The sequence below is a fragment of the Chanodichthys erythropterus genome, chromosome 20 (genome assembly GCF_024489055.1).
Source record: "Chanodichthys erythropterus isolate Z2021 chromosome 20, ASM2448905v1, whole genome shotgun sequence".
In the NCBI taxonomy this organism is placed as follows: domain Eukaryota; kingdom Metazoa; phylum Chordata; class Actinopteri; order Cypriniformes; family Xenocyprididae; genus Chanodichthys; species Chanodichthys erythropterus.
In genome coordinates, this window is record NC_090240.1 from 4012225 (window position 1) to 4038776 (window position 26552).

A 26552-nucleotide genomic window follows, 5' to 3' on the forward strand; every position below is an offset into this window, starting at 1 on the left:
ATTCACCGCCAGTCCCATGGCCAAAACGGCGCCCTTCTCAGGATCGGCGGAGGAATGCAGCGGATTCCTTCAATGTGAACTGGTCCTGGAGATGCAGCCGCACCTCTACACTACCGACACGGCAAAAATAGCGTTCATCATTTCGCAACTGCAAGGTAAGGCCCTGCAATGGGCAGATTCCCTGTGGACTCAGAAAGGCCCTGTTGTCCAATCATATTCGGCGTTCGTCTCTCACTTCCGTGAGGTCTTCGGGAAACCTCTGAAGGATTCTTCCACTGGTGAGAAACTCTACAATCTAAAGCAAAGGAATCTCTCTGTGAATGATTATGCCTTGCAGTTCCGAACGCTAGCCGACACCAGCGGATGGAATGAACAAGCCCTCATCACCTCTTTCCGTCAAGGATTGGAACCCAACGTGCGGCTGCATCTCGCTGCATACGAGGACTCAATGGGACTTGAACGCTTCATCCAACTCGCCATCCGCGTAGGTTCTCGTATGCAGTCGTATGTGTCTCCTCGAGCACCAGGGCCAGTCGTCTGCCACCAACCTCCTCCGCCGGTCTGAACCCGTCAGCTCCCCAGAACCAGCCACCGAACCACTGCAAATTGACCATTCATGTCTAACCTCCAATGAAAGACAAAGAAGGCTGACCCTGAACTTATGCTTATATTGTGGATCTCCGGGACATGTTCTCTCCACATGCCCAACCCGTCCTCCTCGGCCAGTGGTGAGTGCTATTTTCCCTTCCATTCAAAAAATGAAACCACTCACGACTATTGTAATCCTTACTGCTGCAAATACCTCTGTTCCAGTGGTGGCGCTCCTCGACTCAGGGTCAGCAGGAAATTTCATCTCAGGCGCCCTCTGTCGACAACTCAAGCTCAAGATCTCCCCTTCTCCGGTTAACTATCAAATCCACTCCATCACGGGCAAACCCCTGAGCCGTAAGAACATCCGTCATTGTGTGGGACCACTTCAACTCTGCGTGGGTATTCTGCATTCAGAAAAGATACATCTGCTGGTTCTGGAGGAATCCACCGCTGACGTGGTTCTAGGGCGTCCGTGGCTAGAGCAACACAATCCCACCATCTCTTGGCGCACGGGCGAAGTCCTGAAGTGGGGCGACCACTGCTTTCCAGATTGCTTCCCAGCGCTTCCTGTTCCAAAGTCTCCACTCTCCAAGTCTCTCTCCATGAACGCAACCTCTATTGAAAGCCCTGTCGAGAAGCGCTCCGTGGATGTTCCCCCGGACTACGCCCCCTTCAGTGACGTTTTCTGCCCGCAACGCGCCTCCAAGCTTCCTCCACACCGGCCATGGGACTGTGCCATCGATCTGCTACCGGGTGAACCAGTGCCCAGGGGACGCATTTACCCCCTGTCAATACCGGAGGAGAAGGCCATGGAGGAATACATCAAAGAGGCCCTCAACCAAGGTTACATCCGCCCGTCTACTTCCCCTGCTGCTTCAAGCTTCTTTTTTGTGGCGAAGAAGGACGGAGGCTTGAGGCCCTGCATTGATTACCGTGCCCTCAACAAGATCACAGTTAAATTCCGCTACCCGCTTCCCCTCGTCCCAGCGGCCCTGGAACATCTCCGTGGTGCCACTGTGTTCACTAAGCTGGACCTCCGCAGCGCGTACAACCTCATCCGGATACGCGAGTAGGACGAGTGGAAGACCGCCTTTGTCACGCCCACCGGACACTACGAATATCTCGTCATGCCGTATGGCCTGGTCAACGCCCCCTCCGTATTCCAGGATTTCATACACGAGGTGCTCCGGGAGTTTCTCCACAAGTTCGTTCTGGTGTATATTGACGACATCCTCATCTACTCCCGGAGCTTGGCTGAACATCGCCACCACGTTGCGGAGGTCCTCCAACGCTTACGGCAATTCCACCTCTTCCTCAAAGCTGAAAAGTGCTCCTTTCACCAGCCCTCTGTCCAATTCCTTGGGTACGTAATAGATCACAGTGGCATCCGGATGGACGAGGGGAAGGTCTCCGCCATTCAGTCCTGGCCCACTCCATCTTCAATCAAAGAACTCCAACGCTTCCTAGGTTTCTCCAACTTCTACCGCCGGTTTATCAAGAACTACAGCACCATCGTCAGTCCATTAACCAACCTACTCCGTAACCAGCCCAAGTCTCTGTCCTGGTCCCAACAAGCCACCAACGCCTTCGAGACCCTTAAAAGAGCCTTCACCACCGCTCCCCTCCTCGTCCACCCTAATCCAGAGCTCCCATTCGTCGTGGAAGTGGACGCCTCCACCACCGGAGTGGGAGCGGTACTATCACAGCAGCAGGGGACACCAAGTAGACTCCATCCATGCGCCTTCTTCTCCCGCAAGCTCAACCCGGCGGATGTCAATTACGACATCGGTGACCGCGAACTCCTGGCCGTCAAGCTTGCCCTCGAGGAGTGGAGGCATTGGTTGGAGGGGGCTACTCATCCATTCCAAGTTCTCACTGATCATAAAAACCTTGAATATCTGAAGGCTGCCAAAAGACTCAACCCTCGCCAAGCTCGCTGGGCCATGTTTTTCTCAAGGTTCAATTTCTCTATCTCCTACCGCCCTGGTTCAAAAAATACCAAAGCTGACGCTCTGTCTCGCCTCCATTCCCCTGAGGAAAAGCCTGAATATCCTGAAACAATCCTGCCGGAGTCCATCTTTGTGAATCCCATCCAGTGGTCCGAAGAAACCATACCCTCCTCCAATGCCTCCACACGCACTCCGCCGGGTTGCCCCCAAGGCTTGCAATACGTCACACGGGCACGTCGCACTCCACTTCTGCACAATACCCACTCTTCACTTGGCACTGGTCACCCGGGGGTCAATGAGACCCTCTCGTTGCTCAAACAACGCTTCTGGCGGCCCAACATGGCCAACGATGTCAGAAGGTACGTGCAGGGCTGCAGGGAGTGCGCCATCTCTAAGAGCCCACGCCATCTTCCCACCGGCAAGCTCCTACCTCTGCCCGTTCCTGAGAGACCCTGGTCACACCAGGGAGTGGACTTCGTCACAGATCTCCCTGAGTCTGACGGTAACACCTGCATCCTGGTGGTGGTAGACCGCTTCTCAAAGTCCTGCCGCCTGATACCCCTGGAGGGTCTACCTACCGCCATGGCGACTGCTGAGTTGATGTTTAATCATGTTTTTCGTCATTATGGAATACCTGAAGATATAGTCTCCGACAGAGGACCCCAGTTCGTCTCCCACGTCTGGAAAGCCTTCTTCTCCCTCCTGGGTGTGACCGTCAGCCTGTCATCTGGATACCATCCTCAGTCGAACGGGCAGACGGAACGCAAGATCCAGGAGATAGGCCGCTTCCTGCGTACCTTCTGTCACGGCCACCAGAACTCCTGGAACCAGTACCTGGGTTGGGCCGAGTACGCACAGAACTCCCTCCGCCAAGCCACAACTGGACTGACACCCTTACAGTGCGTACTCGGCTACCAACCCCCACTGTTCCCCTGGGATGGGGAACCTTCCAACGTCCCCGCAGTCGACTACTGGTTCCGGGAGAGCGAGAGGGTTTGGGACTCAGCTCATCACCAACTGCAGAGAGCCCTGCGCAGACGCAAGACGACAGCCGACCTTCGGCGCTCCGAAGCTCCTGTCTACCAACTGGGCCACCAGGGACATCACGATGCGTCTGCCCTGCAAGAAGCTGAGTCCCCGCTTCATTGGCCCGTTCACCATCATCCGGCAGATCAACCCCGTCACCTACCGTCTTCAACTCCCAGCACAGTACAGTAGAATCCATCCTACATTCCACGTATCACTGCTTAAGCCTCACCACCCTTCTGTTGTTCCCTCCACAGAACCTGACGTGGCAGCCGCCGAGCCCCCCCTTCCACTCATCCTGGAGGACGGCACAGCTTACGTGGTTCACGAAATTCTGGATTCCCGGCGCCGTGGTGGTCAGCTGGAATACCTCGTCGACTGGGAAGGCTATGGCCCTGAAGAACGCTCATGGGTTCCCAAGAATGATATCCTTGATCCTATCCTGTTACAGACCTTCCACGCCAATCACCCAGACAGACCTGCCCCATGCCCTAGAGGAAGACCACCACGACGTCGGGGTCCGCGGCCCTCAGGAGCGGGCCGTGGGAGGGGGAGTACTGTCACAGACACGTCAGGTTCCACCTCACTCCCTTACCCACGCACTCAATCACCAGCATACTGATCACCGCCACCTGTGACTCATCAGCACCGCAATCAGCACCAGTATAAAGCCACCACACTCAGTCGTCTCCTCCATCTCCTTCGTCTCCCGTTCTCCTTGTGTGCTTACCTGCCTGTGTGTGTGAGTGTCTCCGCCAGCTTCAACCATCTCATCTCTTCACCTGCATCTGCAAGACAAAATAAGGACAATATTATATTCCCTTCATCTCTCCAGAACTCTTTATCTGCTTACCATAACCCAGTGCTCTGCTTAATTGTAAATAAACTCACCTGGATTGTTTATACCTCTGCCTCCGTGTCTCTGTTGTAACATCTGTGGCTCGTAATATCCCTGGTTTCCGCTTGTAGAAATATGGCAACTCACGTGGACAAAATGTGAAAGTGTTGGTTATACAGCATCTAGCATGCAGCTGTTGTGTCGTTCAGTCATCATGGATCATGATTATTCATTGGCAAGTACAGAAAATCCCCAAAAAACAAAATCGTGTAGATCAATATTCGTAGATCAACTGAGGCAAGCAGGCGTTGGGACAAACAGAGAAATAAAACAAGGATCAATATTGGCGTGGCATTTTTGATATGGAGATCTTCACAACAAACTTGGACTTGACAGATAATCCGCTCTCACATGTTTTAATAGAAAGATAAGCATATATGTTATTTATTGTAAGTAACAGTCATGTACAGATCATTTGAATAGATATCAATGTCACATATAAACAATGCGAGATACAGATATGACATGACAGCTGATAATGCATAGATAGATTCACTTGAAAAACTATCAAGTGTTTGTAATTACATAATTCTGTGGGTTATGCTAATGAAATTAGATTGCACTTTGTACTTCAGTAACACTTTTAATCAAGTCTGGTAACCACACCTATGGCTGTGAAATTAAATATGGTATGTGTTGCACAAAAATATTTAGGCATTACTTGCAAATACCGTGGTTCGTTCATATTTATTTTTAGTATGATTGTTTTAAACATGTAAAACTGCGCAGCATTAACCCACCAAATCATTTGACAAATAGGAGGCAGGTGCGTTAACCAGGATGCTAAAGACTGCAGTGTGCCTCTTGACATCAGGGGAGTGAAGTTTACCTGCACAGCTTTCACCTGCATCTCCATTACACTCACCTCCCTAAACGTCACTCCCATCTGTTTCATGGCACCAAATGTAACCCCTCCGGTCCTACTCGCCCTGCTCCAAGAGGGACTAGAACCGGCGTCTCCAGCATGGGAGTCAGGTGCGTTTTTTGTTTTATTTTTACATTTAAGTAAAAAGCCCTAATCTGTATCATTGAGACCTCACTCCTTTTATCACCAAACACTGACACTGCTACTTAGTTGCTTGCTGCCCCTTCTCCATTAACTCATTGTAAAACACTTGTAGTACACTATGGGTTCAAATGTACTATTAGTATCTAAACACATTTTTTAAATACATAGATAATATATTAAAATCACATTTTAGTTCATATTTCATACTGTCTCAATATAGCACAGTTGAGTACACTTAGATGTTCTTAAGAATTATCTTAAGAAGTACTAAAGACATTTTTTTAGTATATTAAGTACAAAATTAGTGCATGAAAATAGAGCACTTTAAGTATATTATAGAAATGTACTTTTTTTTTCACCTGGGAAACGTAAACGTATACAAGTATCACTCTGTAGCCTACATCAGTATTGATGATTTTATAGTTTTGCAATGGAAGATTATCATAAAAAAGTATACATATGCATTAATATGATAGGTTACATATCATAGGCCAGCTGTCAGGATAAAAAGTGATTTACATGAGTTGGAAACAACTGCCTTATAACAACAAAACACTTTTCTTTTTTTCTTTTTTTTTTACTGTTCACAGATTAATCTTAAATTTAATCTTTTTTAATAGGCTAATTATATTGTTTTGATGTTCCTAGAAATAATAGTTGAAGTGTTTAAAGGAGCTCAGTGTAATCTGCTGGAGGTGTTGATGATGTTTCAGGACTCATTTCTTGAGTATTTATCTGACTTTATTTGTTTCCACTCAGAAATTCCTCTGCAAAGGAGTTTCATCATCTTCTGAAAAGAATCTCACTGAAATAATAATAAAAAATATATAGACAAATCAAAAGATTGCATATCAAGACATATCAACACCAATACTAAATGTACTCATAATTATGAAATTACATAAGATGCAAGTCCTACTTTAGTGGTTCAAAAAAAAAAAAAAAAAAACTTTCTAAAGCTCAACTAATTGCATGTAACAAATTTAAAATATAATACATTTTAATTTTATTGTAAAAACATTCAATCAAGAAAAACATTGCATTCAGTTTACACTTAATTATATTCTTTTAAAATATATTATTTTCATAATATGTATTTTTTAATGAGTATGTCTTTTTTCCCCCACAAGAATATGCGTATGGCTTGTGTGTTGTGTTTGTGAGTGCTCAGCACATACCCTGTGATGTGGACTGCCCTGATCGAGATGACATTTTATCAATATCCGACTCATTCTCAAAAATGTTCTGGACTCCACCAGCATTCTGTAAGAGAAATATCTGTGTCTACAGAGATCATCACAGGAAGTGCTTCCCATGATGAAATCAATGCTGAATATTATAAATTGATATGTACACAAACTATTCTTAAATCCCACTTTGAAGGGTTATACTTTTTTTTTTCTAGGTCTCTTAAAGGAATAGTTCACCCAAAATGAAAATACTTTTTTCTTCATTCTGAATCTGAAGGTCACTATGAAATCTAATTGTACAGAAATCTGTAAGTTTTGAAATATTTAACTTTGTGCCTCACAGAAAGCTGTAAGGGTGAGTAATTTATTTTCATTGTTGCCTGAATTATTCCTTTAAGTGTTTCAGAATAGGCTGTGTAGTGGTGAGTTATATGAGACATGTTTGTGCATCTGTGTGTGTGGTTAAACATGCTTGTGTATGTGTTTTGTGGTGTAACTGTAGCCTCAGTCTGACACATAACCCACTTCTCCATTGGCTTGCAGTCTCCTCTTCAGCTCTGCATTTTCTCGCTCCAGCACCTTATTCTGAACAGCAGAGGGAGATCTCAGACAGTTCAAGCATTCAAACAGAAACCATTTAATCATAACCACTGATCTCTAACCAGGCACTACTTGACACGTTTTCAGTGACAAATAATGGCTGCTTCTCAAACAGAAAACTGCATCCTAGTGAGGCAGTGTCCTTCCTAGTTCAGTCCTTCGGAAGCTTGTATGCCTCCTCAGCATTAAACACTTAGAATGAGGATAGTCTAATATGTGCACATGGCTATGTCATATATGTTTGTGCCCCTGCTGTCACAAAACATACTTTATATTAAAAACCTTTATATTAACTGCCTTTCTATTAATGCAGTACAGAATGCCTGTGGTCTTGCATTGGTTTACATTATAGCATTATGTGATTATTTTTACAACAAATCAAAAGAAAACATAATGCCTTTATCTCCAAAATCATTACTTTTGCCTTACATTTCATAATGACCTCAGACAAGCTCAGTGACAACTTGTTTTCAGGCCATAAATATTTTTTACTAGCCATGAAACATACAAACCCAATTCCAAAAAAGTTGGGACACTGTACAAATTGTGAATAAAAAATAATGCAATAATTTACAATTCTCATAAACTTATATTTTATTCACAATAGAATATAGATAACATATCAAATGTTGAAAGTGAGACATTTTGAAATGTCATACCAAATATTGGCTCATTTTGGATTTCATGAGAGACACATTCCAAAAAAGTTGGGACAGGTAGCAATAAGAGGCCAGAAAAGTTAAATGTACATATAAGGAACAGCTGGAGGACCAATTTGCAACTTATTAAGTCAATTGGCAACATGATTGGGTATAAAAAGAGCCTCTCAGAGTGGCAGTGCCTCTCAGAATTCAAGATGGACAGAGGATCACCAATGCTGTGGCAAAAAATAGTAGAACAATATCAGAAAGGAGTTTCTCAGAAAAAAATTGCAAAGAGTTTGAAGTTATCATCATCTACAGTGCATAATGTCATCTAAAGATTCAGAGAATCTGGAACAATCTCTGTGCGTAAGGGTCAAGGCCGGAAAACCATACTGGATGCCCGTGATGTTCGGGCCCTTAGATGGCACTGCATCACATACAGGAATGCTACTGTAATGAAAATCACAACATGGGCTCAGGAATACTTCCAGAAAACATTGTCGGTGAACACAACTGTGCCATTCGCAGTTACAGGCTAAAACTCTTAAAAAAAGCAGTCATATCTAAACATGATCCAGAAGCGCAGGCGTTTTCTCTGGGCCAAGGCTCATTTAAAATAGAGTGTGGGAAAGTGGAAAACTTTTCTGTGGTCAGACAAATCAAAATTTGAAGTTCTTTTTGGAAAACTGGGACGCCATGTCATCCTGACTTAAGAGGACAAGGACAACCTAAGTTGTTATCAGCGCTCAGTTCAGAAGCCTGCATCTCTGATGGTATGGGGTTGCATGAGCGCATGGGCAGCTTACACATCTGGAAAGGCACCATCAATGCTGAAAGGTATATCCAAGTTCTAGAAAAACATATGCTCCCATCCAGATGTCGTCTCTTTCAGGGAAGACCTTGCATTTTCCAACATGACAATGCCAGATCACATACTGCATCAATTACAACATTGTGACTGCATAGAAGAAGGATCCAGGTACTGAAATGGCCAGCCTTCAGTCCAGATCTTTCACCCACAGAAAACATTTGGCACATCATAAAGAGGAAGATGCGACAAAGAAGACCTAAGACATTTGAGCAACTAGAAGCCTGTATTAGACAAGAATGGGACAACATTCCTATTCTTAAACTTGAGCAACTTGTCTCCTCAGTCCCCAGACGTTTGCAGACTGTTATAAAAAGAAGAGGGGATGCCACACAGTGGTAAACATGGCCTTGTCCCAACTTTTTTGAGATGTGTTGATGTGTTGATTTGAAATTTCTATGTTGTATTCTGAATAAAATATTGAAATTTGAAACCTCCACATCATTGCATTCTGTTTTTATTTGTACAGTGTCCCAACTTTGGAATCGGGTTTGTAGATAATAATCCTTATTAAAGTTACAAAAGTTATTCAGTGTAGAGCAGTGAGTGATTTATTTCTGTCTTTTGTTGTTTGTTTAACATAAAATAAAGATAGCAGCAGGTTTATTAGGCTGCTGTCACTTTAAGAGCTAATGTATGGATCTAATATATTGATACACATGCATTTACCTTCTCAGCTGTTTACTTTCACTTAAGATTAACTGACTATGTTTATGAGGGTAATTGGCAAGATGGGCATTTTGACAATGTCTGTTCAAGCACAAGAACACATAGAAGAGAGCTCAATTCAGTATTCACGCGCTGTCTGAGACACAGATTTCTGGGCGCGTGCATCAGATTTTCATCAACATCAAAACTCACACAGCAGGCAAGTAACGAATTGAGTCCCCTTTCATGTCTTCTTGCGCTTGAATATTTAAATTGGCAAGGCTTAAACTCTCATGACGATGCAGTCCTTGCTTGTCAACTGTCCCGAGCGTCGTTCACTTTCATGTTCTCACAACATTGCATTGTTAGAATTCATTAAAAATGTTACAGGCCAACTGGCAATTGACACCATTTAATATTCTTGACAACACGTATTTTTATTCACATTTGGCGCTTGAGAAGTGTTAATTTTAGGTCCTCATCCTTCCAACTGAGAAACACTCAATGTGTCTCAGAAATGCTTAAATCCTTTTAAATGTTAGCAAATAACACCTGCTGTAATAACTATCAAAGAGACTTTCATTATATACTTGCATGTATATAATCAAACAATTTACAGTATATGTGGTCTTAACAGGCTTCACTCTTCACTAGCGCTGGCCTACTATGCTGAGCTCCAGGCATTTCTCTGAAGTGATCTGTGTGCTGAGTGGTTACTGTACCTTGTGTCTCAGGGCCTCCACCACCAGGTCTCGATCACCCAGTAGACCTTCATTCTGCTTATAAGCACGGAAGGAGTCACCAATGATGGACACCAGCAGATGGGACTAAGAAAGAAAAAAAAAAACAGCAAAGAATCTGAAAATCAAATCAAAAAGAATCGCTGGTAAGATTTAAAGGATTAGTTCACTTTAAAATGAAAATTATCCCAAGATTTACTCACCCTCAAGTGATCCTAGGTATATATGAATTTCTTCTTTCTGATGAACACAATTGGAGTTATATTAATAAATATCCTGACGTGTCCAAGCTTTATAATGCGTTTGTGTAAGAAAAAAAACCCATATTTAATAAGTTGCGTCAGTTCTGCTTTTTATGTAAGTTGAATACGGAAGGCGGTCTGCCGGAAGCTAGATATTTTACTTTAAAACCTGGTAAATATAGATATTATTCTTACACAAACGCTTCACTTTGCTTCAGAAGGCCTTTATTAACCCCTGGAGCCGTGTGGAGTACATTTATGATGGATTGATGCACCTTCTTGGGGTTCAAACTCATTGGCCCAATTCACTGCCATTATAAAGCTTGGATGTGTCAGGATATTTATTAATATAACTTGTATATTTATTAGTATTAATTGTGTTCATCAGAAAAAAGAAAGTCATATACACCTAGGGGATGAGTAAATCTTGGGGTAATTTTAATTTTAAAGTGAACTAATCCTTTAACATTGAGTCAATGGTATTTATAAGTCATACATATTTATTAGTATAAATTAATAATATATTAAAACCAAAATTATTATTATAAGTTTATAAAACCAACAAATAACATACCTACTGTAAGGCTGATATCAAAACTATAACTTTAAGTATAATCAAATATGCTGTACAAGTCACTGTATATAATTTACTGTAAATATAGTTGAAATTGACTTCAATGGCCTCCAAATGGATGAAGGTCAAAATTACAGTTTCATTGCAGCTTCAAAGCCTTCTATACGATCCCAGACTAGGAATAAGGGTTTTATCTAGAGAGACCATTGCTCATTTGCTTAAAAAATAAATAAATAAATAAATACATTATATAAGTTTTAGCAATAAATGCTCATCTTGAACTAGCTCTCTTCTCAAAGTCAAAGTTTGAAGTAATTTTGATATACTTGCACTAGAATATTGTATATGACAATTTATTTCAAACTTTGACCTGTGGAGGGCGGTAAAAGTGTCTACACTGCTGGAATTCTAATAGAGAAGAAGAAGAGAGCTAGTTCAAGATGAGCATTTATAAAATTTAAAAAAAAAAAATAGAAAATGAGCAATGGTTTCTCTAGACAAGACCCTTATTTCTCATCTGGGATCACTGTAAACTGTAATTTTGACCTTCAAACGTTTGGGCTCCAATGATGTCCACTGTATGGAGAAAAATCATGGAATGTTTTCATCAAAATCTGTATCTCATCGACTGAAGAAAGAAAGGCATGGACATCTTGGATGACATGGGGGTGAGTAAATATATACATATGTATATATACAGCTATGGAAAAAATTAAGAGACCACTCCAAGTTCAGAAATCAATGTTAAGTGGTCTCTTAATTTTTTCCATTGATATAACATGTTGGTGAAAAATAATCTTGACTACAGATTTAAAGATTTACACTCTCTCCCTGCTCAAGTAGATGAAGTTGTACTTGTGTGTCTATTGCCTATATATAAAATAGCTGACCTTGGAGGTTACCAGGATGGCTGTTGTAAACTGACTTGCCTTTAAAACAGTTCAAGTGGCTCCCATAGACTCCCATCCAGAGGAGGCAGCAGAACAATAATAGGAAGGCTATGAAAACTACACAGTTTTGCTGCTTATTCTAGTAAATAGTGACCCGAGTGCATCATTTGTCAACTGTAATGCATTTAAGATTCCCAGAACTCACAAACTTCTTGCTCTGGAAGATGTAGCAGTGGTACATGTCTGCCGCTGGGTGTTTGGCCACGAAGCCCAGTGTTTTGGGCTGAGACGGATGTACTGCACAGAATGAAACTGAGGGCAGTGCGCAGGAGTACAGCATGAACTGAGAAAAGGAGGGGGAGAGAGTGAATGAGGGTATAGTACACATGTGTACATGAGTACAAAGTCCTCAGTCACACCTTGGTTTTATGTTCCAGAATGTCAATGGCAGTTCTGGTCAGAAACAGATGTACTTTAGTTTTCTTCATTTTCTCGCCCATCTCTATGTTAGGATCCTAAAAGAAAAGGAAAGTCATAATAATAAAAGGACACAGGGACACAGGATCAAGTCATATAATACCATTATAGCTACAGCAGAGTGACATTTATGGTTTTATCACCTGCAGGGCTTCTACTGCATCTGTCAGAATCTGCATCCCACTAGGACGGACCACCTGGATACGACCCAAAAACTACCACAATCCCCAAACCCCACATGTGAGTCATTGCAATAAAACATTACTATTATTTAATTTTATTTAGTACATAAATGCAACAAATTTTTGACTAAATCGACGACAAGGAGATGCTTTCACTGATACTCACTTTAACTGAGAAGAATATTTCACTATCATCTTCTATGTCACTCATTTTCACCACACTGCTGTCTGTTGTTAAAATGACAAAATACACAGTGTAGTAAGAAGACAAGATGACATATTTCAAACATTTTATATAAACTATGACATATAGTGGCCAGATATTTGGACACTTCTGGCACACTGTAAAAGGCTTAACATTTCATAATATAATATCAAACCAAGCGGCATCAGAAAACAAATGCTGCACAAGTTTTTCTCAGAACTAACTTCCCTTTTACCAGTATATAACACAAATCATAGGGCACAGAAACCACTACATATCCAAAACAACTTGTACATTTTTTTCCACACACGAGAAACTGTAAACACACTTACGTTTGGGGTATAACTTTGTGTCGTTGAGATGATGTCCTCTTCCGCGGTCTTTCAGGGTTAAAGTCGTGTGATGTTAATGATTAACTAAATAAAACATCTTTTCTTTATGGCACATCAGGCCTGATAACAAGTCAGCTGTTACCATCTGTTGTTATTGCCATGGTGATGTCATAGCCGTTTATGATTGTGAAAATGTTTTAGCCATAGGGACAAGTTAAAGAAACACTTCACACCAATTATTGATTCAATTTAATGTTTCAAATTTATAATATAAACAGTGCAAATGAGGAAAATTGAATTTATTGCAATTTTATTTAGGGTAGCAACAAAAAGTTGGCTCTAACCTGTAGATGGTGCTGTTGTAGATAAAATAATGCCATACTGTATTATAATTTAATAAACAACAACAACAACAACAAATGTACTAATTTCTCTCAGCATTTTTATAAGTCTCTCACTAATTTATAAGTCAAAGCCATTCAAGTGATGTAAAATGTATTCAGCTAAAAATTTGATCATAAAACCAAACACAATGTGAATGATCCATTCCAGTGAAATGGTTTCACAAAGAAAGAAAGAAAGAAAGAAAGAAAGAAAGAAAGAAAAAACTGGTTTGGCAGACCAAATGAGAAATCACCCAGCAATGAGTCTAAATCAAAAGTCATTTAAGTAATCAGCACATACATAACACATTTAAACACTATACACTCTGCATACCTTATCTTCAGTACATGTCTAGATGTAACATACCCTCTACCTATATTGAGATTTATTGCCAAATTATTTAGAGAAAAATGCAGAGAGACTATTTTTAAGGGAAATTATCTCTCTGACCTGAGTCAAAGCTATTTCAGTAGTGTGACAAGGAAGGTGTGAACAAGTATTTCTTGTTTTACAGGACAAGATGATGTACATTTCTTTTTATGTGAAAGCTACAGACCATACATAAAGAACTTTGCTGCAGGCATTTTAACATATTTAATAAAACTTAATCTAATCTGGAAATGTTCTTATATGGCCCTGAAGAATGCTGTTATGTATCATGGGTGTTAATGTACTCGTTCACACGCATAGCTCGCATTCTGGGTATTGTTCCTGTCACTACATATCCCCATTAGTTTAAGTGAAACTACAAGCAAAAATTCACCTCAGATGATATGAATCTCACTGGTAATATTCATGCTCTGTTTCTTTAAGAGCATCTGAATTTGATTTTTTTTCTTTACCAGACATGGAAAGAGTTGAGCCCTGGATAAAACACACTGTCTATGGTGTTACTTTATTTACAATCTCTTTTCTTCAAAGGCCAAAGAAACTACACTTTTGGATAATATCCAAACAAAACCCATTCAGTTTCCTCTGTTTTTAGGTGTACAGCAGTATTTATAGATGATGTACAAACATTGCATTCACAGTTTAAAATTAAGTCAGTCGGTAAAGAGTCGATATGTAATTATTACTTTTTTGCTCATATATATAGCTGTTGTACATGTAGCATCATGCCCAATCAAACTGAGGGGACATGTTTGTTTGTTTGTTTGTTTTTAACACATTTGAGATTAGGGTTCAATTATCACTATTAACTAACTATTAACTATGACTTTTGTCTTAATAAACTCCTAATTACTGATTATTTGTAAGGTAGTAATAATTATTAATAAGGTATATGTTCAGTTTAAGCATTGGGTAGGATTAAGGGATGTAGAATATGGTCATGCAGAGTAAGACAATAATATGTGCTTTATAAGTACTAATAAATAGCCAATATCCCAAATATGTGTGCTAATAAGCAACTAGTTAATAGTCAGAATTGGACCCTAAAATAAAGTGCTAGGTTTTTTTTAACCGTCACACTAACTACATCAAGAACTACTATGTTGTTAAAAAGTGTTAAAAAGTTTTTTTTCTTTAGCAAATAAAATGTGCATTACATTCCTAGACTATACCAAGGCTATTCTTTACAGGGGTATGTTTAGGCATAATAATGCATAAAGCATTTTGAAAGGACAAAGAGAATGAAGCAGAAGAGAAGAATGTTACATAAATTGAAAATGAAAGCATGTTTGTGTCAGTCAAACTCCACTCAAAAGAGTTATCCATGAATCTTCTGAGGTAGAGTGTAGCCCAAACGCAGGATACACCGTGTCCTTGAACACGCAACTGAATGTATGAAGATGCTGCTTTCGGCCTCCTTGACCTGAGCTGTGGAAGGCAATAGTTCCACCTTCGTAATCCAGGGTCACTTCGACCTTCTTTGGCGGCATGACCAGCCCGTCACCTACAGCCACATTAGCCGAGTCATGGCATGCCATCAGCTTCTTGCTTTTCCACTGCAACTTCCAAGAACTGGTGTTATGCCCCAGCCTGCTATGGTCACCTTTACGTGGGATGCTTTTATAGCACAGTCCCGCAGACCACGCACACCCAGGGCCGACCTCCACCGCCCACATGTGAACTCCTGTGGAGAAACCCTGCGTGCACATGACTTGACTGGCCGAGGAGAAGCGCTCACTCTGATCTCCAGAGCTACTGCTCTTAACTCCAACACACTGCTTGACTGTCCTGAGATCATTGGACAGCAGAAGGCTGGGATTGGCTGTGGCTGGGTTGAAGGTTAGGTCTAGAGGGTTCATTATGCCATGGAGGCACTCCAACAGAAGACTCATCTCGGCGTGGAAGGCGTCTGTACGTAGGGTAGAACGCAGGTGCTTGGCATTGGAGGGCTCTTGGGAAGGTAGAGCAGGAATGGTGACGTTAGCAGCCTGACGGACCCTTGCTTCAACGCCGAGGTAGTTCTGGATGAAGAGAAACTCTGAGGATTGATTGAGAACATCACGAGTGCACTGCTGGGCTTCTTGCAGCTGGTGTAGACAACCCTGCAAATCACATAGACTGGCCTGCCAGCTTTTGTCCCGCGAATTAAGTTTGTCGTCCATCATGGTGCTCATGCGACTCTTAAAACATCACATATAAACAGTGTTAATGTGCTTTACCGCAACATGACTGTATGTCGTCAGCAATGGTCTAGATCTGTTGCTTTCTACATAAGTTACGGTGACATTTACTTGGCATAACTACTAAAACCAGAAGAGACTGCTTGCACATCATGCACATTTTGTCCAAACACATCAAAAGGGCTTTTCACACTGCGCTTAACCCCAGGTTATCGTTGTTCTAAACAGCACTTTTAACCCCGGGTAAATGAACTTTTCACACTTGTAATTTTGAAGCAGGGTTAGCACTGCTGTTTCATTCTTACCTTTATAGTCCAAAATGTCCATTCAGTATAACTCGATATTACAGTCAGCAATACGAGAACTCACAATTCTATAGCTATTTCATGAGTTCACACTTACAAATAATCAGATATAAAAATGTATGCGTAGTAGTATGCGTATTTGGCGTGCTGTCCGAGGAGAGAGCTCCGAGCTCTGTATTTTGGCCCGAACCCAGATTACTCCCCCCCATTCTGGTTAGTATTCTGGAAAGTAACCAGTGCAGGTGTGAGGAGACGGGGTGGTGGAGGGATGCTGTCAAACTGTCGAGGAATATGGGTGAGTCGACCGTGTCTTATAAATATGCTTTCACTAGTGCTGATTGTGTAGATGTGTTGATTACTGATTGCTGACAGCTGGTCGAGATGACGTGATGATTAGTCAGATTATTTGAACGTTGCTCCTCCCGAATTTTGTTGATAAAACATCATGTAAACAGGTCGCGTGCTGCGTTCATCCAGTCAATGACACTGACACTGCAAATATGCAAATAATAACAATAACCCAGGGTTTAGGAATGTGCAGTGTGAAACGTCATCTTACGAATACCCAGGATTAATTGTTAACCCTGGGAAAATTATGAGCAGTGTGAAATGTAAGGCAAGATAACCCAGGTTTCCGGTTACCCGGGGTTTAGAATAAACCAGGGTTAACTATTTAAAATGCGAAAAGCCCTAAACTGAACTAGTTAAAGTGGCATGATTTTAACTTTCTTTTTATTATTCTTACCTTGTATGTACTTATAAGTGAAGTCATGTTTTCCAGCAGTATGTTTGCCCTGGCCACCAGTTTATCTTCGGCCTTGTCCGTAGGTCCTTCGCTAGCGCTTTTCAGGAGAGTTTCTGTCATCTGTAGCTTGTCAGACACAGACTTCCCCAGTTCCTCAAGAATCCTCATCATTTCTCCCTTTGCCACCTCAAATGTCTGCACCTCGTGGTGCTGGTGACTGCCCTCCATCAGGCACTCTGAGCAGAGGAACAGTCGTTCCTGTGCACACAGGTACTCCGTCACCTTCAAGTGCACTGGGCACCTCTTCCCGTTCCGTTCTATGGGCAGTTCCACCAAGACGTGTACCGATCTGTGTCGTTCCTCGTGTCTCTTGAGGTGGCCGGGGCACAGTGACATTTCACAGCGTGTGCAGAATTTCACCGCAGCCACTGGATCATCCAGGCACTGGTCACATGACACCATTGGGCCTCCTCTCAATCCACCGCCTGAAGTGGCTGCCAGGAACCCATCCACGATACCGCTGAGCTTGAAGTTCTTCGGAAGCACCTCCGGACTGCCGTACTCTTCTCTGCACTCAGGACAACGTTTCGGGGACTTGGAATCTTCTGCATGGGCAGCATTTTGTATACAACCCAGGCAGTAATTGTGTCCACAAGGAAGGGCTACAGGATCACGGTACAGCTGCAAACAGATTGGACAGCTCAACTCCAAAGCAAGACGCTCCTCAGGTTTACTTTGAGACATGTCTTCAGGTTCTTAGCGAAAGCACTTCTGCGTGTTCACGTCAAGAAGTGAGAGACATCAGAGCGGTTACTGGTATAGCCTGTTCTGAGCCTGTAGTGCAACATTCCAGGTACAGATGACATTGTCGAGAAATGCAATTGGTTCTACCAGCAACATAAGAATGCTTTATAGCAACTGACATGATGTTTATGGACAAAACAATCTCTAATGGAAATATAATAATGGATAAATTAAGCACTGTGGGTATCTGTGCATGTTGAGTAGAAACAAGGAAACCAGAGGAACCAAATAATAATGAAAGCAACTTTTTACAAAAAACATGTGCCATGCTTCTTCATGTTTATGGTAAACACAAATTCCTCCATGTGAGGCTCATTTTGTGCCACATCTGAAAATCTTGAGAGTGCTTCATCCTGTTGCACTAACCAGAAAAGTTTGGTGCTTGTGTCGAGGAAAGGATACAACTGTCTGAAACTGACAGTCACGCTATGGCCCTTTGAGAGGGAATCAAAATCAAATGCTTTCGATTGTGCTGAAATAGATTAGGTAAAGAAATTAGATTCAGAGGAACATAATGCTTCACTTTCATCACTTAATAATCCTAAATGTATCTCTTGTATTAATCACAGATTGTATTGTAAAGATGAAATAAATACTTTTGCTTATGACATACAGTATGTGTTTTTTAAATAGCTAACAGGACATTTATTTTGCAATCAGTTCCGTCAGAACACTTCAGACAACTAAAATTTGCCAAGTGTTGAATGTAAATGCATTACATGTCTACAGCAAACCTCAAGAGTCTTTTATCAGACTCTGAAAATAACTCAAGAATCTCTTTAAGATGAGTCAGACAGCTGAAACTCACTCTGAAGAATCCTCCCATCTGTAGGATATACCAAATCCACCAGAAGTCTTGCTGTCATTTGATTTGTGGGAGATGTCCAGGTGTTGTGATCAAAGAGCAAAATCCACTCACGGTTGTCATCTTGTGAGATTCAAAAGAATGTGAAAATTGCTGCAGGGACTCTTGAACCAAAGCCCTTTAGATATGTACAGAAGCAGAATGATCATAGCAGTACAACAATGCAAATTTGCCCATGCAAATCAAAAGCATCATGCCCCCTCACACTCTAAAAAATGCTGGGTTAAAAACAACCCAAGTTGGGTTGAAAATTGACAAACCCAGCGATTGGTTTGTTTTAACCCGACTGTTGGGTTAAATGTTTGCCCAACCTGCTGGGTAGTTTTATTGAACCCAACTATTGTTTGAAAATGACTATGTGGCTGACTTAAAATGAATCTAAAATGAAATTAAAATGTTCATTTATTAAACGTATTAATAAATGTTAATTTTCAAGATATTTTGGATTCATTTTAAGTAAGCAATACTGTAATTTTTAAACACTAGTTGAGTTAAGTAAAACTACCCAGCAGGTTGGGCAAACATTTAACCCAACGGCTGGGTTAAAACAACCCAATCGCTGGGTTTGTCCATTTTCAACCCAACTTGGGTTGTTTTTAACCCAGCATTTTTTAGAGTGCAGTCTTTCAAAACTTAAATGACTTTTTGCCCTGTGAATTACAAGTTATCAAAATCTGCATTTTCCATTCAACAATGCCTGATGATCACTGGCTGTCAGGTTCGGTTAAAGATAGAATGTGTATTTGTTTCAGTTTGATATTTATTCATTTTAGCAAGATCCATATTGCAATAAGCAGCATGAAAATGCTGTATATTCTTAGTCCACCTTCTTCACAGAGTTGGGCGTTAAGGAGCAGATGGGAGTGAAGGCAGAATGCCGTTCTCAGTGTCATACATGTCTGCCATCTTGTGGTCTAATAGATATCTGATCCATCACAATACACACTGTGTGATCATATGAAAAAATTATATTTCTTTAATCATTTGGTTTCTGTATTATATAGAACTGTTATAGAGGATGACATAAAGGAGGCGTCCAAAAGTCTGAGATCACAACTGAAAATGCCTCTATTTTGCAATAATTTCTAATTTATTACTACTACTTACTACTAATAATAATAATTCAATTAATTGCCATCAAAACAATTTGGGTAAAAAGTTGATTTGAAAAAAACAACATGAATTTCATTAATGATTGAATCAGCGTGATTTGATAATGGTCCAAAGAGCATCTTGTGCTTTAGCGGAAGCAAGAACATCTGCTCGTCTCTACAAAGACATTCACAAATATTTCTTCAAGTTTGGTTTATTTTCAGGTTTAAAGTCAACAAAATCCTAGTTTTTCAATATGGACTCATTGTTCTCAGAAAGTAAAATTTCAAGTCAACGGGAGGTTTTCACTATGATATAAAAAGCAAATGTGCATGTGTTTTGTGTGTATAAACCACAGTTATAAGAAGAATGGAAGTGTAATTCTCATTTAGCCCCAGTTTAAACGGGTTCAGTATTCAAAGAGGCCTTTCCTTTCCTCAGTGCTTGTTAAAGCATCCGTGGGCTCTGCAGGTAATAGGGGACCCTAACCCAACAATAACGTCCACTTTGAAGTGGAAACGCTATTAAATCAACTTATGGCTCCCCTCCTCCCACAGGAACAAACATGAGTCTGATGGAGCAGGGCCTTTCCACATAAGCTACCACACAGTGCTGCCTCTTAAATTTAATTAGGCTGTAATAAAAAAAATTTGAAACAAAGGTGCACTAGACAGCAGTACATTCAGGGAAACAATGCTGCGTTCATTCTTTGTAGTTTACCCTTTTTGATGCCGTCTTATATGTCAGACTTGGTCATTAGAGGTTTGTGAAGTGTACTTAAAGGGACAGTTCACCCCAAAAATGAATATTCTGTCATGGTTTATTCATCCCCATGTCCTTCCAAACCCAAAATTACTTTCTTCCTTCTATGGAACATAAAAGAAGATATTGTTGGTAACCAAACAGTTTTGGTGACCATTGACTTCCATTGTATGGAGGAAAACAATGAGATATTTTTCAAAATATCTTCTTTATGTTTCACTGAAGAAAGAATTGGAACAACATGACGGTGAATAAATGATCACTTGATTCATATTAATCATGTTATACACTTTTTTATTTATAAACTGATGTCTTGGCTATTGCAGGTGGCATGATGCATTTTTCTCATTTTAATGTGTGTTTGCGTGTGTTATTATAATTAACCACTGTAAATTATTATGTTCAATTGGCAGGGATTTGATAGACTTCGGTCGATATTGGTACTGGTTCTGTTGTGTATGTTAAGAAAAAGGTGATTTGGAAAATGCAGTTTTTAAAATATATAAATTGCAGGAGAAGAGTCATTTTTTTGCTCTTAATTGTGTTAGTGTGAATAAATCCTGTGTTCATCTACCATAAATGCAAGTTTTTCTTGTGCTAGCTGATAATGAGTTGTTAATGGCACAGTTATGCTCATCATCCTCATTGCTGGAAGATTCAAGTGATGCTTTAGTGATGTGAATAAAGAGCATCAGGCATATGGTGTGATGGGGTCATTGGAAGAATCCTTCGGCCTGGCAGTTATTTTTGTTCAATAGCATTTACATACGACTTGAATGAAAAGAACCCATCTTGAATCGGGCAGAAACCAGATGCCCATGCTGACATTAAAAGGCCCTTTGGAGACACAGCTTCAAAACGAATTTAAGGAAATTCCGTGTGTGCGGAACAAAAGCCCAAAGCTATTTATGCAATATCCATCAGAATTTACAGTTCTGTTTAGATCTTTAAAATGTTGTCTGTGCCGTGTGACTTTGCTTTAGTTTGATGTTTGGTCAGCTAATGAAGATCAAGTTTATGATGTCTTTGGCATTTTAATGTTTTGAACGCTAATAATTAAACTGTTTTTAAAATGTAAGAATACTTCATGAGGCCAGAATCATGGTTAGGAGATTTCATTTCATGAAAGTCATTATTTATGGATCTATAAAGAAATGTTTCGATCAGTCCGATAGTGGACACTTATGCAAACTTGTTTGTGAATTAAAAAAAAAAAAAAAAAAACGATAAAAAGTGAAGATTGTTATACATAGTGTTCTATTAAAGGAATAGTTCACATACAAAAAAGATTGATTCAAAATCAGTTTATATGACTACATTATGCCCATATGAGTCTTCTAAAGCCATATCATAACTTTTTTTTTTGAAGCTTGACAAAAAGATCTTTTTCAAACTTTCCACAGACAATAACAGCAATGAAGGTGAGTAAATAATACCTCCTCCTTGTCTTGCCGTAGAGGTCAGATGTAGATTTCTCATGACCTGGAACTGGCTCAATCTCACCTTTTCGATGATCCCACCACAACCTCTTGCAGAAACACCTCCATGTTAGGCAGAAGCTCCCCTCCTCCTCTGCGGCTGCCCACAGGAAGTGAGTCCTTTGAGGAGGAAATGGCTCCCAGATGTGTGGAGGTGACCCAGAGCTCTGGAGAGAGGTGAGCGAAGGTCAGTCATGAGGGAAGACAAGAAGAAGAACAATAGAGTGTCACAATCCGCCTCCATCACAGAAGTGAGAATGGATTGCGTAAGAAAAACTTGCATTTGTAACTTCAATTGAAAACATAAAGGGCCAATTCATCTGGTCATACTCTGCTTACGAAAACAAAAATCAGATGCATTTTAATGCGTTTCTGATGAATGGTGGTCCACACTGGTTAAGTCTCTTCAGATAGATCTTTGATGGTAGCTAATCTCTTGAAAGCAAAGGCATATAGGGTGTGTTCATGCCATGTCGTAATTACAATACACTCTAAAAAAGTGCCAACAACCCAAGTTGGGTTGAAAATGGACAAACCCAGCGATTGGGTTAAATGTTTGCCCAACGTTTCCCATACAATGATGTAACTCGCTGCTTAACTACCATAGTACGATGCATCATTGAAGAAATCAACTAGCTAGTCACGACTGTTTCCCGAAACCGTATTGTTGCAAACCTGTCATTCATCCACGTTGGTGAATGATGTCACACAGGTAGTGGAGTAATAACTTCTTTAAATGAATCCATTTGAGATTGAATTAATGCTAGATTTCTTGCTAAAAATTACGGACATGCGATCTGAGGACTAATTCTTATTTTTCTCAGTTATTTTGCTTTATTTCCAGATTAAATCATAGGCTCGTTGCTACGTATCAGAGCACGTACACACATGCGCACTCTTCAAAAACGGTGCTTAAAATCTCTTGACAAGCTAAAATATGTAAATTATTAAAGATATACATTGTACTTAATGTCATCTCAAGATAACGATTTATTAAGTTCACATCATAAAAACAAGAAACTGCTTCTAACCACAGCTTGAGAGCTGTCGTTAAAAACCGCGCGAGTTTGCGATGCAGTTTGCGGATGTTTGTTTGAACGATGGTTTCGGGAAACACCAAATCATTGAACTATGTTAGTAATGACGGAACTTGCAATGTTAGTTGGCTAACGATGCTTTTTGGAAACGCACCCCTGGGCAGTTTTATTTAACCCAACTATTGTTTAAAAATGACTTAATGGCTGGCTTAAAATGAACCCAAAATAGGTTGGAAAGGCAACAAGGCAACCAGGCAACAATAGTAATCAACAGCTGAACATTTAGCCTATTAATAAGCAATTAAATACATGTTTATTGTTTAATTATTATTAATTAAACCTATTAATAAATGTTCATTTCCAACATTTTGGGTTCATTTTAAGCAAGAAATACAGTCATTTTTAAACAAAAGTTGAGTTAAAGCTGCTGTCCGCAGTTCTTCCTCTTTGTCGCCATCTCTGTTTGAAACATGCGATTGCAATCATATGCGGAACAGTTATCTGTACGTGCGTTGTGCCTCGGCACAGCTCGTCAGCGCGGATGAATCTAATGCTTGCTGTCAGTCACCGCACCAGTGTGGATACTGAACTTCAGAATCACAGATTCTACGTCTTGAAAGTATGACCAATATAAGAATTTTCACTGGAAAATATCATCTGAACAAGTAAGTAACATTTCTGCCACTTTTGTTTTGACCAACTGAGGAAAAAAGCATTAGGCCTACAATAAATCACGCTGCCAATGATGATTAAATCTAACGATCGCTTAGCTCGGATCACATCAAACCGTGCAAATTATTATTACTGTTATATTGTTCTCAAATTGTTAATGTTAACAACATCAGCACTGCGTGACTGTGTATTTAGTGTGTATTAGCATTACCTGTAGATTTCAACTTCTGTATCCACTCCACAGTCCGAAGTCTTTTGCTTTTTGACTAGGAGTGAATCTCCAGTTGTCACTGATGATTGTCATTTGGACCTTTCTGGATTACAATCCGCCATCAAAATGATAAGTTTAATTATTTCAGCTGCTGTGAGAAAAAGCTATAAACGTGCCGCTACCGGCAGCTTCCTCACATGATTTAACTGAGCCTCTCGATGGGACTGCATGCTTGAATTTCCCGCGGAAATCCGCCAGTTCGTTCTTATTATAAAACATGTACTTGTTCAAAAGTTGATTTTGGATAATTTTTAACCAAAAAAAGTTGCAGGCTGCAGCTTTAAATAAAACAGGTTTGGCAAACATTTAACCCAACCGCAGGGTTAAAACAACCCAATTAATGGGTTTGTCCGTTTTCAACCCATCTTGGCATTAGCATTTTTTAGTGTAATGATTCTGAACTGTAAAAAGACCTCACATGCTTGTAGAGCTTGTAATTACAACATGAAGCCATAGCGTCTCGATCGCCCCCAGGTGGTTGGTCCCAGTATAGGTCATGAACCCCACCCTCTCCATGTAATCTAATGGGACATGAGACAAACTAAACAATTAAATTACACCTCAAATAATTTTTTCCAAAGATGGTTTCTGTCATTTTATGTAGTTTTTATCACGTTGATGTTCATTTTTTTTATTTTTTTAATAAGTTTGGTTTTAGTTAGTTATTTGATAAAAACGGGGGTGTGATGTCATGATTGACAGCTGAGATTGACAGCTTCTCTGAGCAAAGAGACTTTTTTCTGGGTTTTCGGGAGGAGATTGGAGCTTTAACTTTAACTTGGGACTCCTGAATCAGCACAAGATGTCAGCACCATACTGGGATTATCTTATTATACTGCATTAGCAGCTTCACTTTTCTACAATAAAAGAGAGTAGAGGTGCATCGTCCATATTTTTTTACAGTCTATGGTGTAAACTCATAATTTTCTGAGAGCTACGATTTCTACCACCTGACCACTGCAGATTTTCGGTGTGTTCGACTTAAAGTGGAGCTATGCAGACCGATAGGTGTACCACAAGAGTGATTCGAAAGCATACAGAGCTTTATTTACGACAATTATGACATGCCGTGAACGCAGCATTAGATATCTTGGACGCATTCAATGCTCAAAAAAGGCGATGCAACAAAAGGCACTACAATGATCTTTTTAAAGCCATTGATTTGTATCTTTGAAGTGTTTGGCACCTTCATCTGATCCCATTATGTTCTAATACCAGCGGTGAATTATAGAGGGTTAACAAGGACGTTTGTTATGTCTGCATTGTCATAGTAGTAGCAACAAACTCACAAACACAGATTGCAATGGTCTTTCATCTATGACACAGCTTTTTCCACACGCTAGCAACAGTGAGGTCATCGCAGCCGTATCAAGCAAGTCTCGCAGATGTCCACCTTCAGATATGGAAAGACTCATCCCGGTTTGTGTATTTCGGCGCGCAAATGCTAACGCTGCTCTATCTGCCCTGGTGAAGATATATAGGCCAGAGATTTCCAAGCCCTGAATGTTTTGCTATGTTAACGGACGTGTTGTTTAGCGAGGCACGAACGTTTTTGTTTCTGAAAGTTCAGCTGTGAGGTGGCAACAGGGTGAATTTGAGACACGAGAGGATGGAAATGAGGAGCGCTGGAGGAGGAGAGCGAGGGGTCTCGAGTGTTAGTGAAACATTATGTCACGGCCTTGACGAGGAAATGAAATGCGCAGCATCAATCAGGCGGTGGGCCAAGATCAAAGCCAGCCCCACACTCTCCCATATGGTTCTGTTTGACCAGTGCTTTGCTTTTTCCCTCTTTGCTTTTTTCTCGGCCTCTCTCAGTCGCTTTTTTTCTTCTTTTCTGAGAGCGGGCCTTTTGTTTTTTTCCCCGGCAGAAATTCCTCCACGTTACTGAGGCAACAACGTGGTAGCACGCAAGGTGAGAGGTCTAAGAAAACCAAACCTGCCACAGATCACACTCGTCTCTTCAACATTTCCTTCGCTTTCTTATTTTCTTGCACTCTGTTTCAAGTTTCTCTTTTCCTGGTCCTGTTCGCAGCATCATATGTTCAGTTATAGCATATGCAGTGGTAGATGTTTCATATGTGTGCTCATAATTCAGCGCTGGCATGCATCTGTGAAAGACTGCACAGAGAAATGCATGAAGGCACATGGTTTGTGTCATCAGTGAGAGTATCCCCGATTATTCTTGGTGATTTTTATATGGTTTTGAAAAACATATTAATGTCATGTGGTGTAACCATCTACTAAAATCTAATAACACTTTCCTTACACCTTGAATGCATGCAAGTGATCACTTTTTAATTATTATTTTCAAAAACGTTTATTTATATACATTTTCCAAGGAAAAAATAACAAATTTAACAAAAAAACAAAACTTTTTTTTTTTAAACAAATATCATAAATTATTAATTCATAAACATCAGGTCAAATTATTTGATATTTTAATAAACTTAATGACCTTGACAGATTTCAGATAATTCAGCATCTTGATCACACCATAAGTCT

General features: G+C 40.5%; 2 protein-coding genes across 3 annotated transcripts; both read right to left on the minus strand.

The window, feature by feature from the left end:
* Positions 1 to 4811: 4811 nt before the first annotated feature.
* Positions 4812 to 13125, minus strand: LOC137009512 (PTB domain-containing engulfment adapter protein 1-like). Of its 2 annotated transcripts, none has more exons than XM_067371795.1 (9): positions 13066 to 13125; positions 12695 to 12756; positions 12490 to 12561; positions 12289 to 12384; positions 12075 to 12212; positions 10146 to 10250; positions 7189 to 7248; positions 6652 to 6736; positions 4812 to 6278 (listed from the first exon to the last, which is right to left on the minus strand). In XM_067371795.1, exons 2-9 carry the CDS (start codon positions 12737 to 12739, stop codon positions 6229 to 6231), a joined length of 651 nt encoding a protein of 216 aa, XP_067227896.1. In that variant the 5' UTR covers positions 12740 to 12756; positions 13066 to 13125; the 3' UTR covers positions 4812 to 6228. The 2 variants fall into 2 exon arrangements, with proteins under 2 accessions (XP_067227896.1, XP_067227895.1); XM_067371794.1 differs by having other exon boundaries at positions 6652 to 6757.
* A 2012-nt stretch (positions 13126 to 15137) lies between these two features.
* Positions 15138 to 18373, minus strand: LOC137009757 (E3 ubiquitin-protein ligase TRIM58-like). Its single transcript, XM_067372240.1, has 2 exons — positions 17070 to 18373; positions 15138 to 16019 (listed from the first exon to the last, which is right to left on the minus strand). The coding sequence occupies exons 1-2, from the start codon at positions 17811 to 17813 to the stop codon at positions 15138 to 15140; spliced, it is 1626 nt and encodes a 541-aa protein (XP_067228341.1). The 5' UTR covers positions 17814 to 18373.
* Positions 18374 to 26552: the final 8179 nt, after the last annotated feature.